Below are 19,225 nucleotides of genomic sequence, written 5' to 3' on the forward strand. Positions count from 1 at the left end.
CAGACACTGGACATGTCCTCGGGTGGGCGGAGCTCCAATTCCCACAAACAGCTTCTGCGCTCAGCGTGTCGGGGCCCTTACTCTGCTCAAGGGCGTCTCCTGCGTTTTGAGGAGAACGTGGGGAAATCCAGAGGGAGCAGTGGCTCTGGTCCCCACCAGCAGGAGACAAAATTTCCTGCGGATGTCTACCCAGATTTATTCCCGGCTCGGATGATGTTACTTGAGGTTGACTGAAGCCTTTAAAAATCATCCTGGTGTCGAGTCGGCTTGGAAGCGAGAAGCTGCCTGGAGTGCACCCAGCACCCTCTGTGCTCTGGCCCTTCCCTCCCACGGGGCCCCCTGCGCTCTGCTCCCCCCGAGGGGTTTAGGGAATGAGACCAGCTTGATGCGTTTGCAGGGTTCCCCTGAAAACCTAGGTTTTCTGCCTGAAGTGGGACACTGACGGGTCTGACCCTGACCCCGGTGGCTGCCTGTCCCCAGATGGGCCGCTAGCGCCCCTCCTGCCCTCATTTCTGCCCCGGGCTCAGTGACGAGCAGCCCTTCTGCTGCAGACAAGCCGCTGGAGGGAAGGGACCGGGTGAGAGGTCACACTAGCCCCCAGGGACCCACAGGGGCACCGTTGAGAAGCTAATTGCCCCCTCCCTGGGGGCCTGCAGTTCCCAGGAATGCGGACCACCCACGGCCATCATCCCCCGTCTCTGCAGAGCTGCCCTGGCCTCTGCCAAGGGCAACAAGTGAGGACCAATCCTGGTCCTCCAGGCCAACAGCACTGGGCAGGTAGGGAGTGATCAAAGGCAAGAACCCGGGACCCACATGGCCAAGGCCCTTCTGGGTCAAACGTTCCGCAATCGTGGGATTAAAGCTTGACGAGCCCCGGGCACATAACAGTGCAGAATAATCATCTGCCTTTAGCTGGTCTTGTTATTCAGTCTGAACAAGGCCACGAAGGATTGAAAACTGGTAACTTCTTAGTTCTGGGAACCGTATGTAAAACTCCCACGGTACGGCATTGCTTAGAAATTGCCCGAATGTATCATTTCCCTTTAATCACAGTGGCATGCGCCTCTCCGCTGTCACTCAATCATCTTCAGTGCTCAGGCAGGAGGTTTCCTTGCTGCAAGGCCCTTACACGCCCCCCAAGCTAACTTGTCTGCGAGCGAACGTCTTCCTCAGAGAGAAAAAAAGGCTCTCCCCAGGCATTAGGGTGAGGGGAGGCGAGCACAGGGCTTTGGGAGGAAACATGTGCCCTCCCCTCCCACCATCAAGGCCCCGAGCCCCCGTCTCTGCGGCTCTGTGCCCTGTTCCTACGCTGAGCGACGCCCCGAGGCTGCAGAAACGCAGGTGACGGTGCCCCATCGATGTGTTACGGGAGCGCCTGAAGTGGCAAGTTGGCTGGACACCCGGCCAAGGACGGGATTAAGTCAGAGCAGGCAGCTCAGACTTCAAGATAACGGCAAGTCCAGCAGGCGGACACAGAGGAGCCATGAGCGAGGGGGCCTGGGCTGGGCTGATGCACGGGCGGTTGGGGCCTCCGACCTCCTCCCTGAGGCCCCGGGTGCTGAGGGCACCCCGACCCCAAGGCCCAGCTGAGGGGAGATGCCGCTTTGCCCAGGGGCAGGGGGCGGCCTCTCCACTGCTTTCCATTGAGTTCATCCTCTGCCACCTGTGACTTGCTGCTTGGATGGATGTGGGATTCGTAGGGAAAGGGAAGGAGGCACAGCCTGGGGACACTGGCTGGGGAGGAGCTGGGGTGTTACAAAGGGGCTGAGCAGGAAGGTGACAGGCTGACCGGACTGACTCACCTCTTCCTCAGGCTGGGCCTGAGCTCAGCCCTACAAAGGGAATCTTGGTTCCCCCCCTGCTCGGTCCCCACCAGTGGGTGTCCCGAGTTGGGGCCAGGGTCCTGCAGCCCACTTACGAAGGGGTCCGTATTGGGTCTTAATAAAAGTCACCATCATTTTGTTTTCATGTCCAATTTAAGTCCTATAAATACTTGCTTAGAGATCCCACAGCCCGCGTCCTCTGGAAACTCAGTTTTGAGAAGTGTTGTCTCCCAGATGAGGGCGCACCAAAGGGACGGGAAAGTGGCATCTGCCCTCTTATGTCCAGGGACCCCTTTGAACGTGGTTCCCCAGAGCCAACCACAGCGATGAGAATCCCTGGATACCCATGCGCACCACCAGCTTCTACCAGGGACGTTAGAGTTTCAGAAGTGCCTAGATCACTCTTGGACTTCAGAGCAGGTTAAGAGCTTACTAACTTAGCAACTGTGTAACTGATGCATGATGATTTATTCCTATTTCATATATCTCATCATTTGTGTTTTTCTCTGAGAATGAGCATATACAAGTTCAGAGTGGCTCTATCTGCCGGTACCTTCCTTGTCTGTTCCTGTAAGGCTGCAGGAGGCCGCAGGAACTCAGAAGGCTGTCGATACCTTTCCAGCGAGATACCATCTACTGCTGCCTGAAAGAGACAAGTCGCAAGAAACCAGGATGCAATTATGTCCTGATTTGGAGGTTACCTCCTGGCAGTCCCGGAGGGGACAAGTTAAGGCCATCGAGAGGAGGCTTAGGCACTAAAGAAAAAGGGAAACAAATTTGAGGAGTCTACGTGTTTTATCAGGGAATTGACATGAGATCTGGATTTTGATAGCATCTCCCTTCTGAGAACCATCTTGAGCTTCATTACTGAGTCTCATTAACTGACATAAATTGAGGGTTAGTCAGATGAAAACTAGAGGTGAAATATGCCTTTTAAGGAATGGACTTTATATTACCACTTGGGTAATCCATCAAGTCATTAATTCTCAAATTTAATAAAAAGACAGATGGATAAGAATAGAGGTGCATCCCATTAAGCTCAAGCCATGTGTCCTGGGCAGCCTTTAATGATGTTTTTAAAGATGTGGAACTTCTAGGGAGATTAAGGGAGTGAACATACTATCTATAAATCTGCAGACATTTAAATAACCTCCCTGAGACAATTAAGGCGATGCACTCACAAAGAAGCTTTAAATCAGACAACCCGTAATACTTGATGTAGAAAAAGTTCCAGCTTCCATAATTCTTTATTAAATATTTGACAAGTTGCATCACTTCTTTACAACGACTTCATTTTGTCACATTACTCTTTTGCTGTCAGGAAAACAATCCACAATTTCTCTTTAGATCTCTCAAGAAAAACGAAAAGCAAAAAGGATTTGTCCTTCAACTAAACGTTTTCTGTCTGTATCAAATTCAACCGTATTTTACAGCTATTCTGATTGTGAAAATGAGCATTTATCCATACGTTGTCTTTTAAAAAATTTCCAAGTTGTTTGGTTTTTAATCACTGTATCAAATGGTACTTGGCTTTATATCAGGAGGTGGGTTTATAACAAAAAGTTATGAAACATTGAGAATTCATTTGGAATGCTTGAAACTTTTTTTCACCTTAAAAGTCACTGTTTTTTCATGTTTCGTTTGAGTTAAGAGATGACGGCATATTATATCATCATCTTCCTGGGGTGCTCTCAGGCTCTGAGGGTCAGAATTCTCAGGACACAGCTTGGAGAAAACTGTAGAAGGGACTAAACTCTCACTCCCTTTCGAAACCAGATTCCTCAAGGTAGGTGTAAAAATGCTATACAAACATGTAAAGATATATTTGGACAGCATATGTACGTATATATATTACATACATAGTAGTGAAGGAAGCACAAAGATATGCAAAGTTAACATGAAGGAAACTGTGACAATCTAGGTGAAATTAGTCTGAGAAAGAGGGGCAAACTGGTTTATATAGGAGCACAGATGTCTGTGGACACAGGGTCATGGTCATGAGAAGGCTTACAATGCACTGATACAGGTTGAGAAGGTAGTACACAGAGGTCTGTCGCCAATTTTGATATATTCTATCGTTACTCATACAAACACAAAACCAACCAACAAAAAGACATGCATCTTAAACATGCGTTGCTCTGCACCTAACACCTTTGATGAAGGGGAGCGGTCTAATGAGAGGTTTTCTTGGAAAATTCCATACCAACAGAAAGCTCTCCTTTCCTATGAAACATACCAGCTCACGTCCTAATGCTACAGCTTTGTCTCCGACGCACTGAAAACACTCTGGGGTCGGGGTGTGTGTGTAGGCAAATGTATATACACTGTTCATTAAGGCTTCGATAAATTAAAAAAAGTGGTCCAAAGTATGTCACATTTTCTTCCCAGTTTTAAAATCTAAAGTACAAAGTGGAGTCTATAAGGATTTTTAAAAAAACACATCTCAGCCCTAAAATTGGCAGTTTCGACTTGACTTATCAAGATGTACCCTGAAGTCTGAATAAGACGGAGGTAGTGCGGGACCTCCTGGGGGTCAGGAAGGGAGCAGGCCAGGCAATTACCCTGCACAGCAGTGCCCCCTACTGGCAAGGCAGAAAATGACACCAGAGTCAGTACAGGGGTGCAGAGTCAGGGTGAGGAGGAAAGAGCAAACAAAGAGGAGCGCTAGCACAGGGCCTGGGTAGGGGCTTGAGAATTGATTAACCCAGACTCTCTTCATAGATTCTGTAATTTCAGAGATGAGATACAAGACCTAGGAAAATACTTGAGTCACGTGTGGAACAATTAGTAACTGTTAGACAACATGTACCACTGCTGTGTGATCTTGCCAGTTCCAAATTGGCTCTCTTGAAAAGCAAAGTTCATATGCAGCAAATCTAATTGTTCTATTTAACAATGTGAGATGTAGGAAGTGGTTCAAATATTTTGCAAACCATTTCTCTCAGAATCTGTCACTGCATCCTTATGTGGGAGGAAAAATCCATGTCAGGTTGCTTTAAGCATCTGTCATCTGACCTTAGGGAGTATTTGATGTTAGCTACCAATGGGCCTTTGGTAAATAATGGCAAGTACTTCAGGAAAAAAGAAAGAGCACTGAGACAAATGCCTCATTGTTTCCTGTTCCAGAGGCAGCAGGTAGAAAAGCAGCACACTATCTGAAGCTAATCCCACGGGGTGGACTTTCCAAATTCATCTTTAGGCTGACAAGAGTCAGAAATAGAAATACCCAGGACTTTTTACAGGTGGCTGTGATAACTGATGTTTAAAAGACATTCAACATGCAATATGTAAACTCTGGCACTTACTTCTTAACCTCAAGGCAAGATGGCCCATAACAACTCTTTTTCAGGGAACTGAAGAAGCTAGATTCAGGTTAATTTCTAAGAAAACAGAGGCTCTAAGAGACCCTGGACTGCGGAGTGGCGTCACTGCTAAGGACAACTAGATGAGGTGACACCGCCGTCCTGCCGTCCTCCCCCAGGCCTGCTGACCGGAGCAGAGCCCCAAGGGACCACCCGGCAGCCTACTCCACACGCAGTGCATTCTCCTTACTGCCTTCTGTGATTACGTCATCAAGGTGATGGAAAGTGGTCATCAGGATGGAGAGAAAACAAGACAGGTGACTATTTTAGACAAAGAGTGAGACACTGAGAACTGATGAGAACTAGGGAACGTTATTTGGATTAAAAAAAAAGAAAACCAAAACCCCCAAACAAACTCTAGACCCAGCACTTTTGAGCTGTCACTGAAATCAGATATTAAGGGATAGATGAGCTGAATTGTCATTCACAGTTACTGCCTTTCAAGTATTCATGGGGGTCTATTTCGGTAATTCTTATCTGTTCTTGGCACAGAAATTATCTCAGGATGGGTTTTCTTTCTTATTTTCAATACTTTGCCTAATTTGCATTTAGTGAATATTCTGATTTTTTGGAATATACAGTTTACAAAAAGACGGAAGAATCCCAGTTCTTAGACAAGAATCGTTGGATTTCTCCGCCTATAATTACACACTCACTCTCAGAACCCATCGAAGCATACTGCTCTCCCAGGCTTTGGCATAAGTCATAAAAAGAAAGCCGAGTCTGGACTTGAGGGGCTACAAGAAGGGGGAGGTTTGCCGCTGAGACATCTGTTACACTGAGTGATGGGAAAAAAATCCCACCAATAGGTAAAAATAATGAACAATATTGTTTTTTCTAATTACTCAATATCTAGGTTTTCTGATCACTACTGGATTTTGAAAAATCAATATGAAAAGGGAACAATCCTCAGCTCTGTAGAAATCCACCTTCTTTTAGACACCTAGGCCTCTGCACCCCTTCAGAAAACTCCTTTACAAGCACAGACATTCGTGGCTTCCCACAAGCCGCCCAGAGCCGGGGTACATTGAGTTTCTAACGCCAAAAGATCCTAAACGGAGGCCCTGAAACCACGATTTCATTGTCTTACCTACAACTGGCAGGAGGTGAGATGGCTAGTGTCCCCTGACTGCCACCACGGGTCTAGGACAACACAGGTTAAGAAGGACAGCAGGATTGCTGGACTCCCGCCCTGCCTCAGGCGTTCTCTCAAAACATGACAGAAATTCTGCAGCAAGGACTCACAAGCGGCCAAGAATCGAATCCCACAGAACCCTCCATCCCCGCCAGGACCAGCTGAAGAGCCGGACGTCAGGGGATCAAATCAAGTCTTCTCTCGCACTTTTAATCCAGCACACAGCGGACACAACTTGGGCAGTACACGGTATGGAAGCATGCAACATGTCACTGGGAACAAAACCCGGTTAGATTAGCTGTCTATTAATCTTTGCAGTGGCATAGAAATCACAAAAAGATTGGTGAGGACAGGTCTGTAGGCTCAGCTTTACAGCCAGGTTTTATACACCAGCAGCCAGATTCACAATTGATAGATATTGCACCGGAAAGGTGTGTGCAGAGGGAAGAAATCAGCATCACAGTCAATGCTCATGACAAAAAAAAAAACCAGAAACCAGATATGACCTCCATGTCGTACATAAAGTGCCTTCAGAATTGGCGTGGTTAGAACAAAAGTTGGTTATTTAGCTACCGTCAGCAAACGTGTACAAACAGGAGACTGCACAGGCCTGGTTCCCACAGTTTCAAATTGCGCAGTGCCAAGTTTCATTCAAGTGTCTCTACTGAGAACAGCAAAGAGGAAGATATGACAGAAGGAGGACTGTACAGCAGCAGGAAGGGTTAAGTAACTTCTCTTACGAGAAATGATAGTCCAACCCTGCCTCAAATGTGTTCTAGCACACGTAATTACTTCTAAGGAATAATGGTGTGATTCCTTCAAGTCAACACAAATTTTGTCATGCTATATTACAATTCTCTCAGCCTGCAGCTATTATGCTAAATTTGTACAAAAAACGTAATTATCCAGTTTGTTTTCATTCTGAGCATGGAAAAAATCGTCATGATGCCTAATGTTATGGTTTAAATTCTCTCCAAGTATTTGTCTGTAGAAGGCTTTTGGACAAAAGTCATTCTTCCAATGCTAATCAGGTAGGGCGTGGGGCTGTCCAAGTACTTTAAAAATAAAAATGTCACCGACATTAAACCTGGCGTGAAATTCAAATACAAAAAAAATAATATGCTCACTTTTCCAAGTACATGAGACATCTTTAATTGTAGTGAAATAAAATCTGCAAATCGGTCTAAATCATTTTAAAAAGTAAACATGAGTTGTAATACTATACCTGTAGAGTGATTAATTCCATTCGCTGTCATTATAAAGTATGTAAAATATTTATTAAGGGCTTGGCCTACAGAGGCACAACATAAATAGAATAAGTCCTCCTAAAATGTAATTAGTATACACATCAACCAGTTGGTAATTTGTGGTGGAAAATGCAGGAACGCGACCTGGGACTGGGTTCCCATGTTGGCGCGTGGGCAAGTCGCGGGCGAAGCCTCTGCTCCAGGAGCCCGCGCCGTGCGCTGCTCTCTGCCAGCGTCTCTGCAGAGTCTGTTAGGCGAATGCAAAAGTGCAAGCAAGACTTGCATGAAGAACAACCCTCCCGAGGCAGGGGGCGCTTAATCCACCCCCTCGAATCCTTGGGCATTTTCCACAGCCATGAGAAGCTTCTCTCGTAAATCTTCAAAGGTTTCATATGGAGGTAAGTCAAGGCGATTAAAGCTGCAGGAAGTTAACAAGAAAGCATAGGTAAAAAGCCATCATCACTGCCCTTTAGTTACCCCAGCACTTCCTAGATTTGGCTAAGGGGGCACTTGGTGTTCCAGCAAGAGGATGTAAAAGTCTCAACTAGCAAAAATATTGCTGATTATCAAAAAGTAAATTCCAGCGATGACACTGGCCACACCAAACATGCTCTATTAACCTACGGGGGAAGAGAAAAGAATTTTCTAATCGTCCATGAAACCTCTCTACTGGGACCAAATGTGGATCCTGGAAAACCCTGCCAGGAAGGGAGACAAGACAGGCAAGGTAACTGACATACACACAGAGATGTCAAAACCCTTGAAACACAAAGAACTTCCGCAGCAGGATGAACTGAGGCTGCATCTGTTTTTAACGCTCTCCTTCATTCGACACTATTTTAGGAAGCCCCAGTGCTTCTCCACGTAGCACACCGCTTTGTTTTTAGCGCAGCCCTGTGAGGCACGTTATGTTTTCTCAATTCTGCAGATGTGGGTCCCGGAGCCCAGCGGTGGGTCAATATGCCCCAGGTCTCACCCCTGATAGCACCGCAGATGCGAGACCAGAACCCAGGCTGCCTGCAGCTCTGGGACCCCAACACTGAGCTATCCTCTAACCAAAGTCAGGCAAGTCGTCAACACGTGGAGTGAAAAGCCTCATTTATAAAAAGCCCCTACATACCTTGAGGCTTTGGCAGGGGTGTTACAAGTCACCTCGGTGACAGTGAGGTCTCCAGACCTCTGTGAGCAAAGGATTGTACTTGTCCATGGGACTGAGTTCAAAGTCTGTCTCTGCCACCTGCCAGCTGTGTGACCTCAGACAAGTCACCTCCGTCCCTAAATCTGTCTGCTCTTCTGTGAAATGGAGAGACTGCTGCAGAGTGCTGGGAGGGTCAGATCAGAACGTATAAAGGGGGTCTGGCACACAGCAAGCCCCAAAGCCAGCGGCCATTGCCATCACTCACACACCATTCACCGCCGGCCCCCACTGGGCATGAGGAGCTAGAGCCCCAGACACAGAACTGGTGCCCGTGCAGGTGGGCTGCTGGCGGGCACCTGTCATGACGATGGCCACACGCGCACACACATGTACACACGTGCCTTCGTTCGTGATGCTTTAGTAAGAGCTAACATGTGTGGAGCATTTGCCCCGTGCCAGAACCATTAAGGACTTTTCATCTATCACCTCAGTGAATCCTAGCAACCAGCCTGTAAGGTAGGTACTGCCTCACCCCTATTTATAGAGGAGGAATTCGAGGCACAGAGAGGTTGGGTAACTTGCCCAAGGTCACACAGTAAGCGGTAGAGCCAGGATTCAGCCCCAGGCTGGCTCCAAAGCCCAGATCTGCTTCTGCTGCCTCAGCATTTAAAACTGCTCCCTCCTGGCACTGACATAGGTTTCCAAGCGCGAGCAGAACAACTTCTTATGTTTTAAAAGCTAATGATTATCAGCAGCAATAAGAAACAGACACACGTCCGTGGTGGGCCCTTTAACAACCCCTAAAGTATTTAATAAGACACACTGAGCTCTGAGATTTTTTTTTCATAGTCACCAAACATCAAAAGACACAGCAGAGCAGAACAGTGTGCTTCTCAAACCAGAGGCCTCAGGAACCCAGGAGTCCTGACGGAGTAAGTCTAAAAGACGTTTCCAATGTTTGGTTTTCATCATGATAATGATTTCAAACATCATTTCACCAGTGATAGAGACAGAATTCCACTTCTGCAGGCTACACTTAAAAGAAGAGGTGGCGGTCGTCTTGATTTTAAGTTGGTATTTCACAGTCCAGGGCCTGCAATCCCTGTGGGGTTTCAAGATCTGTGGCCATTTTTCCTCTTTAAAAAAGGTCCATACATTATTCAAGTTTGAGAAATACTGGAGTAATGGAGAGAGAGGCAAACAGGGGAATGTCAAGAGCTGAGGTTTGGAATTACATTAGCGCTCTGTGCCTCAGTTTCTTCCTCTGTAAGAAGAGGGCAGTAACATGACCCACCTTTTAGCGTCGTTGTGACGGTGATACGGGTTAATATACACGAAGTGCTTAGGATGACGCCTGGGACACAGTAGTGCTTAATAAGTGTTACCGTTACTTCTGACGTCAGGAGACAGGGCTGGCCTGCCACCAACTAGCTGTGTGACCTCATTACCCTCAGTGGCTTCAGCCTCGTCGTGTGGAAGATGTGTGGGCCAAAGGAGATTATTTTTAGGTGGGTCTGTGATTCTTAGTAAAGTGGAATTTTAAATATCCCAGCAGTGACCTTCGACAGAACAGAGGAATGAAGCCCTTTGGTGTTAGGACACTCAGCAATTACATCTGAGAGTTTCATGAAAGCTCAGAGAGAACCAGCTCCACCAGCCCTCGCTCTCCTAGTAAATCAGGTTTTAATTTTGAAGCTTAACTGTGTATTTTATATTTTCATAAAACATGGAAGAGATTAAACATACATGTGGCTAGGTTTTACGTAGCCACATATACATACGGCTGTCGCTGTGAAGCAGTCAGCAAAGCGCCTGTTTCTTACATTACAGCGGGAGCCGGGGCTGGATGGAAGGAAAGCCACAGCAGAGAAAGCAGAGTAAGTCCCACCCCACCAGCCAGTGTGGCTTCAGTAGAACTAGCGCTCTCCTCTTCGTCTGGGGAGAGCATCACTGAAAAAACTCTTTGAATGCTTTAATCCTGTGACACGGAGAAGCAGCGAGGCTTTGGTCAGAGCCGGCGGGGTTGCTTCCCTCCTGTGTGTAGACCTCTGTCCTTCCTAAGGAAGACCAACGATTCTAAACCCTAGCTCTCCTCACCAACCCACCACCCACCTGGGCAGCTCTGGAAATCCCACGGCCCAGATCACACACCAGACCAACTAGGTCAAAATCTCCAGAAGTGGCACCCTGGCACCAGTTATTTTTTTTTTAATGCTTTCTTGGTGGTTCCAATGTGTAGCCAAGGTTGAGAACCGCTGAGTTCAGGGTCTTATCTGGGCAGCACCGTATTTTAGTGGTGGCTCAGCACGTGAACTCCGAAACAGGAGAAGAATGCGACAGCAAGGTACCTGTCTATAGGGCCACAGAGGGTCATGGGAGGGACACTCAATTACTCGTTTCTCTTTGAAGAGTCTGGAAAGAAAGTGAACCGTACCACTGAGGCAGTAGCTTAACCGAAGTGGTCAGGGTGCAGACTGGAATGCTGGCAGACCCGAGTTCAAATCACAGGATTTGGGAGCCTGTGAGCTACGGGGTCACGAGGAAGCTTCCCAAGAGCCCACAGGAACGCTAACCGTGTACTTCAGGCTGCCATCAAGGTTAAGGGTCTGACCCACACAGGACAGCCACGCCCAGGGACGCAGCTCTTCCTCCAGCTGAGTTTGGGAGCTCTGCCCCCCCATCCCGCCACTGCTGGGGCTCGGTTCAGTGCTGGCTACCTTTCAGATGAAGGCTACTGAGCCCAGAAAGCGACGCCTGCCTGAGATCGTTTGGAATAAAAGCTCCACGGCCAAAACATCCTACCCCCAAGAATAAAGGCAGAGGATCAAGGGAGACCGGCTGCTCTGGCGATCGGCCAGTTTCAGCGCGAGTCAGCCTGCTCTCCCGGTGCCAACGGGCAGGGACCACATCCACCCCGCTCAGAGTCCTACGAATGGTATAAATGGGCAAAAACGTGCTTTCCGGCGAGGCGAGGGAGTCGAAGCAAAAGGCTTTTCACAGCCCACTTTCCACAAAAGCACCTTGATGAGACCTCTCTCCTAGCTGCGCCGGGCAGCAACAGGATGGCCCAGAGGCTCCGGCAGCCCCAGTTCCCGTGGGAAAGGAGGATGCTGGGTGCTGACCATCCACAGGGCTCCCCGTCCACCTGCTTCCTAAGAGCAAGAAATCCAATCCTGTGGGGTGACCAACCCCGGGGACGCGGGAGCCGGAGTGGCAGGAGCTCCCTGAGAGCTCCTGAGGTCGCCTCTGTGCTGGGTTTCACGAAACTCCTTGGGGTTCCCCTCCAGGAAGGCCTCCTTCCGGCCCTGCACCCAGAGGCCTTCTGAGCGCAGCCATGCCCCACACGTGCCTCCCTGAGCAGGGGTCCTTGGTCGGACCTCTGACACTCCTCTGGCCACACGCACGTTGCTAAATCTCAAAGACTTATGGGTTCTGGATGGCCATGGAAGGCCTTTTAAAAACCTGTTGCCAAAGGGAATTTCATCCATGGTTCTAAACCATTTAAGGTTGGGGTAAAAACTCAATCTGTTCAGAGGCTGGGAGCGGTCGTATCCACATAGGGAGAATATACAGTGAAAGCTCCGCTTTCCAGAATAATTACGGAAGGATGGGGTTTGGAGGAGGAACTCCCCACAGGAAGCAGGAAGGGGGATTTAACCCTTCACATATCAAAAAGACCGGGCCCATTCAAATCTTGGGTGGCTTAATTTCATCAGCATCACTGCACGATCTATATTTTCACCTGTATCACTGACAGTTCATACTCTAAACGCTGAATGGTCAGGGAAAGTAGCACTCTAGCCTGTAGTCCAGCATCACACTCAGCTAAGTGTTTTAAAATACTGTCTGTCAACAACTGTGTGGTTTTCCGTCACTCACCATGTGTGAGCTCTGGGCAGTTTTTCAGGACTTCCCCATTGCTCTATTGTAAACAGCTGAGGACCATTGGAACCTAGGAAAAAAAAAAAAAAGGAAGAAAAAGAAATGCTAAGAGTGCTCAAGGCAGTAGAACAAGACGAAGGAGGGGCTGAAGGAAAGGGAGGGGTGGGCAGGGCGGGCCTGGGGGTGAGCCTTGGGACACCCTCTGTGGCTGTGACGTCACAGTCAGTATTTAACAACGGGGGACGCAAAGGGTCTGCACGACCTCAGGACACAGACTCTGTGTCGCCATCAGAATGGAATCGCACCAAGCTGAACAGAGCCGACACAATAACGTAACGATGTGCAGACAACCACGGCCTTGCAACCCAACCCTGGAAGTTTAAATTTCAAACTACTTCTGGGGGAAAAACTGAAACGTGATGACCTTTAATATGTAGAGCAGAGAGTGATTTTTTCATCTATAGTAAGCCCTGAAGAATTCTGCCTCGTGGAGGGGAGGAGTGCTTTCAAGGTTCAGTTTACAACCACATGGAGGATTCTGCAAAATCTAGTTGTTTTTTGAAGACATACCAAAAAACAAAACAAAAGAGAAAGAAAAAAGAGAAGACCAACCTTATGGCTCTCTGTATAAAAACAAAAATCAAAAACAACCCCCTGCTTTTATATACAGGTAACTGCACAGACAGCTGAGGTGACAGCACGCTGCCCCATCTCTTTCCATGATGTATGTCTGTTGGGTCCAGGCGAAACCCACATGGCCAGAAGCCCGGAAGGCAGAGTCTTCTGGGGCCACAGCAGATGCCTGGGTAGAGACTCACGGTGGGAGGATGAAGTCTAATGGTACCCTGCTCACCGTAAAGTTCGGCAAATCCATTCATAGGGACTCGGGACGTCCCTGTGACAAACTGGAGTAACCGGATACGCTTTTCAGCGTCCATCAGCAGCACAGCCTACGAACGGAGGCAGAAGGTCATTACGCTCATGTAACACGAGGCACGTCTGCTGCAGTGCAGACGGGCAAAACTTCATCTTATTTATAGTGCAGTGGGAGACCTAGACAGTTGACTCTGCAAACTTTTTAAAAAAATTTTTTTTTATGGCCATCACAATACTGGCCTCTGCAACCTCAGACCGAGTGATCACAATGTCTCTTTCTTCTTCTGCCAACTGGTCAAAATAAGTGGTTAAAAAAAAGCACACTTGGGACTTCCCTGGTGGCACAGTGGTTAAGAATCTGCCTGCTAATGCAGGGGACACGGGTTCAATCCCTGGTCCGGGAAGATCCCACATGCCGCGGAGCAACTAAGCCCATGTGTCACAACTACTGAGCCTGCGCTCTGGAGCCCGCGAACCACAAATGCTGAAGCCCGCGTGCCACAACTACTGAAGCCCGCGCGCCTAGAGCCCGTGCTCCACAACAAGAGAAGCCATCGCAATGAGAAGCCCACGCACCGCAACGAAGAGGAGCCCCTGTTCGCTGCAGCTAGAGAAAAGCCCTGCACAGCAAAGAAGACCCAACGCAGCCAAAAATAAATTAAAAAAAAAAAAAAAAAAGCACACTCATTGATGGCACTGAGCTCATGTTTCTGTATGTGAGGCTTGCTGGTCCCCCTGAGCCAGTTAGAAATACACACAGTTTGAGAGGGGGAACCCAGGTTATGAGGCAGGATATTTGACTGTAGCTAAATTCTCTAAAGACAACATTTTAGAAAAAGAAAGAAAAACAGAGGCCAGGCTAGGCTTCTGAAATAATCTGTGTATCTTACATATCTGAATTATTCTAAGAATCGAGTTGGCTTCACTGGTAAAGTTACTTGAACTGATATTAAAAAAAATATATACAAAATCAAGGCTGAGCGAAAGTTGGACTAAGATTTTAGGATTTGAAGATTCTGCTTTCTTCCTTTTCTCTCTGTTTCTCTGCTGCACTTGAAATATTATTAACAATAGATATTTAGAAATTAAGACAAGGTCAACGATTTCTTATTTCTGTAAGTAAATAATCAGCACTTTTCCCCCTGTAATTGTTCTTTCAGTTTACTGTCCTCCTTTGGACCCGCTCGTTACTATTTCACTTCTCTTCTACGATGAACAGGATGTAAACACTGGTCTTTAGAGAGTCAATCAGATTTCATTTGCATCTTTGATTGAAAGATGTAAAGATCAAAATGTTTGTTGGAATTAACAAAAAAAGTTGGGAAAATGGTTCTTTAAACCAACATGGCATCTTGGAAAAGTCAGCCCCAAAGCATGCTTTTGCCCTGAGAAGCCTCCCATTCTTATTCACACTCTGGAGGACTAGTTCCAATTTTTTTTTTTTTAATTAATTAATTTATTTATGCTTGCATTGGGTCTTCGTTGCTGCGCGTGGGCTTTTTTCTAGGATTCATAGCATGTGGGATCTTCCCGGACCAGGGATCGAACCCGTGGCCCCTGCATTAGCAGGTGGATTCTTAACCACTGCGCCACCAGGGAAGCCTAGTTCCAATTCTTGAAGCCTTGCAGGATCATCCTACTCAATGGTTTCCTCAAACAAAAGCACTTTAATAGGTGGTCGAGGAAGACAGTGTAGCCTGTTCAAGACAGCCAGCCACCACAGTTACAGAAAAGCAGCGGTGAGGGCTGCTTCTGGCTCGGCGGGCCTCTTCTCTCCCCCAGGAGGCCAGGTACCAACACGACCCCAAATCCAGCAGCAAGGCCGCAGGAAGGCAGCACAGGACCCGGCCTCTGGCCTTACCTTCCAGAACCACTGAATCACGGGGTGGTTCGGGCAGTAGCCGTTCTTGTAAATAGAATGCTGTCGCCAGTCGTTCACATCCACGTCGCCAAGGCCGCACATCAGCAACTGGGAGGGAGAGGGACCAGAGGGAAACAGGGCACATTGTGAAAGCCGAAGAAGTACACCGGAGGAAAGGCCTTTTCTCAGTGCCAGCATCACGTCACGTGCAAAGCAAGATAAGCCAGCGACCCATAAAAACAAATGAAGGGGAATACGTGTTCCACATCCTACCTGCCCCTGCAGATCAGAGACTGAGAGGTAAAGAGAGGGACCCGACTCTAAAGCTTGTACAGGCCACCACGTTTCATACTGGAAATTAGAAGTCCCAATCAATCACCTTCCCCGCCCCTCGAACCTCAGCTCGGTGCTCATGGATTTTCGTATGCTCCATTTATGTCTGCTCTTTCATTACTCTGGCTGTTTCCTCTTCTGAGAGGTTATCTGTCTCAACAGTTGAAAATACCTCCCCACCCACAATAGAATTAGTGCTTTATGACAGCAAGAGCTCATCTTCCCAGACCGATGCGCCAGGTGAGGGCAATCACCTCGCCTGCCTGGTGGCCCACGGCTGCAGACCTGTCCTAGCGCTATAATTGCTCCTCTGACTTACCAGTCTTGGGTCCACTTTTCTTATTACCTAACCCTCCGAAGGGCAGGTTTCCTGTGGACAAATGAATGATATTCCCGCAGAGGCGCCAGCGTACAGTGGAAAAAGAACTAATCCAGAGGCCTGAAAACCGGGTTCACAGGCCTGACTGTGACGAGACCCTGTGAGGTCATTAACCTCTCCCTGCCTCAGTCTCCCCACCTGCCAAACAAAGGGCTTCCTCTACATGATGTCTGTGATGTCATCTATCTGGACGTTTCCATTTTAAGGTAAAAGAACAAAAGCCAGTCTACGGAAGACACGTCATTGGACAAATGGCCAGAGTCCTGTCAATAGCCTCTCAACAGACAAAGCCTTCCTCCTTCTGTTTCTCTCAACATAAAGGCGGAGAGACTCCTTTGCTTTTCAGATTCCGAGTTCTCATCTACACCGACACAAAGGAGCTGGCACAAGCTGACATGAAACCACCTCCTGCGACTGCCTTCTGGCCTCTGCCGCGCTTTCACTCCGCAGCACAGACCACTTCAATTTCACGGAGAGCCCTGCTTTACAGCCCCTCGGGGATGCTCACGCTCACCTCCTGGCCGAGTCCCCATTCGGCTGCCACGGTGGGTGCGTGCAGGACCGGGGTCCTCAGCCAGCCCCACCTTGGGAGCAGGGTGCTGCCACCCCAACTGGCTGCTGTGAACGCAGCTCAGCGGGCCTCTCCCTGTCTGCTGCGCCCCTGATCTGCCCTCTCCCGGGCAAGGAAGCTACAGGTGACTACTTCTGCTATGCCCTGGTCCCTGATCGGCAAAGAAGCAAGCCCCTAAGAGACCCGCCATAGAATTCACCTAAGCTTACTCGCTAGGACATTACGGATCAGAGAATACTAAAATACCAAGTTGGGAAGTAATGAGATACTTTAAAAAAAAAAATCTGCTTTACACAAAATGTTTACAGTACAAACCTCCAGTTCATTTTCATCAAAAATTTTAATCAAATCAATAGGAAGCAGTTCCGTGAATCCCTGAAAGAAAAAAAGAAAAGCACTCTCAACACCTTTTTCCTTGAAAGAGACAAATTTTACAGGATAAACAAGCTTATTTTGGTTAGCCAGGAAAAATACACTGTTCACTGATGATTTATATGACAGTATTCAGTAATTTTAGTTCAGATAAAAACAGCATAGTCACAAAATAAAAATTTAAAAAGCAGTAGACTCCAGAAGACCCAGGTACTTGAGTAATTTTTGAAATGTTACAAAAATATGATTTGCTGCAGGCAGGCGGATTCCAAAAGCCACTTATGACACATTGCTGTGAGTCAGGGTGTTCTCAAAGGCACAGGCCACAGACGCGCAAGCGGACCATTTGAAAATAAGGCGCTGAAGGCAGAGATGAAATACGAGAGGAGGCGGTGTGATGGGTGGAAAGGAGCCAGGGAGCACGGACAGCCTGCCCCGGTTCCCAGGCTAGGCGCCACTAACTAGCGCAGTGATCTAGGACGGACGCTCCGTGTCGCTGGGCCTCGCGTGTGGCCAGTTTCTGAAAGTGTGATCACCTGGGGCAGGGCCGGGTAGGTCTCTCGTGTAAATACAGTATGAACCCTGCTGTTCTCCAGCGCCTCTAACTCACACGTTTCACCCTAAGTCCTGGAATTTTTCTGAGTGTTCTGCCTGGGCTGGCGCTATATTCACCATGAGCAGGTAATTGAACTGGGGTGAACTTAAGAGAGCATCGCCCAACGAGAACCCTGCATCGGTTCAGCGGAAGCTTGTGATGTGCAGCTGGGGCTTGTTCTCTTTAAGTAACTAATACCCATTATCAGGATTTAAAACGGAATTGCGCTTTGGGTCAAAGGGAGCCGTTTTTTAAAATGAGGAACCCCCTTATTCTCTGCGAGGGGCTTCCCTCCTCAGGGGCCTGGGAGCATCACTGACATTAAATACTTGCGTCTGAGAAGGAACCAGTTCACACTTTAATAAGGTGAGGAATTATTCAGACAGCCACGAGGAAAGGGCAGGGGATTTAAAAAAAAAAAAAAAAAAAGTTCGACCAATGAAGCGGAAGGCATTATCACGGAGGGATGGCGTGACTGGAAACTGTCCCGAGTCCTCGCATTTCTTAGAACCTGTCACTGCAGCAAAAGGCAGAGATGCTCCCAGCCTTCCCCGGGTACCACCAAAAACTGCAGGACGATGGTTCTAGCCCCTGTGGGGGAACCTGCCCTTCTGGATCAAGTCTGTAAAGATTTCTCTTTAAAAACAGTTAAGGCAAATTAAAAAATAAGAGCAGCAAAGCCAGAAAACACTGAACAACAGAAAACAAACAAAAAGGTGGCAGTGCAGTGGCTGAACACTCCTGCCCTGGAGACTGGAGATGGTGTGAGCAGTGCAGGCCTGACGTTCCTGCCCTGGGTCCCACACCCATGCCTGTCTCTGGGTGTGTGATCGCTTCTAACAGCCCCCCTGACCCCCAAGGAGGAGAACCGTCCTCTTTCAACCTAAAGGCACAGGCACGACTCCCGGTGAACACGACTTACCTCCAAGAAGGCGTTCATTTGCTTTTGGACCCTGTTCACAAATCTCCACTGGATGACTAGGCTGTGGGAGGAAAACGGACAGCCCTTAACCATCTTGCTCATTCATCACTGGTGTTCAGTTATTTCTCCCCAGCTGCGACTGCTGCTCGTTAAGCAGGGCAGGGAGAAAAGCCCGACGGTGGCCAAGGAGAGGGAGGTAGAGTGCTGCAGCACATGCTGCTTATTCATTGATTCTTTCGAGAATAATGAGCACATGTGGAGCCTAAAATCTCACTGAGGATTTCAAAAGAAAGACTGATTTCTTTTTTTCCCCCCAGATCAAGCCTTCGTTTATCAAAGCTGCTTTATAAATGTGACTGTCTGGAGAAAAAGGGAAAATGGGGTTTGAATACATATGTATATGGGCATAATGCGTGCACACACACAAACCCACATATGTACACACCCACATTTATGTACAAACATGTACATATTTTTAAGGGGAATACCCAGTACAACGTATTTTATCATATATTTCATTCTAGTATTCAATGTACTGATTTTCAAGGATGACATATAATTTATCAGTATTTTACCACTAATACTTTTATACCAACATTTGAAGGATTAATGGTAAAACCTCTTTGAGTCACAGACAGCCACTGAAACCACGTTCCCTGTGACAACATTTAGTGTACAGCAGAATTTACTGCCAGGCGAATCCACTTTGGATTTCACCTAAGGCATTCT

At 47.8% G+C, this 19,225-nt stretch overlaps 1 protein-coding gene across 23 annotated transcripts in view; it reads right to left on the minus strand.

Moving 5' to 3' along the window:
• Window positions 1-3,040: 3,040 nt before the first annotated feature.
• The window catches only part of NEDD4L (NEDD4 like E3 ubiquitin protein ligase), a gene marked incomplete at its 5' end in the record, with an annotated part of 340,566 nt that continues 324,381 nt past the window's right edge, over window positions 3,041-19,225 (minus strand). For all 23 annotated transcript variants that reach the window (XM_082354964.1, XM_082354966.1, XM_082354972.1 and 20 more), the window contains 6 exons: window positions 3,041-7,985; window positions 12,585-12,657; window positions 13,441-13,537; window positions 15,325-15,432; window positions 16,923-16,982; window positions 18,497-18,557. In XM_082354964.1, coding sequence (XP_082211090.1) covers window positions 7,883-7,985; window positions 12,585-12,657; window positions 13,441-13,537; window positions 15,325-15,432; window positions 16,923-16,982; window positions 18,497-18,557 — 502 coding nt within the window. In that variant the 3' untranslated portion in view covers window positions 3,041-7,882. The remainder of the gene's footprint in view (window positions 7,986-12,584; window positions 12,658-13,440; window positions 13,538-15,324; window positions 15,433-16,922; window positions 16,983-18,496; window positions 18,558-19,225) is intronic.

Source organism: Balaenoptera borealis (genome assembly GCF_965194805.1).
Source record: "Balaenoptera borealis genome assembly, chromosome: 14".
Classification (NCBI taxonomy): domain Eukaryota; kingdom Metazoa; phylum Chordata; class Mammalia; order Artiodactyla; family Balaenopteridae; genus Balaenoptera; species Balaenoptera borealis.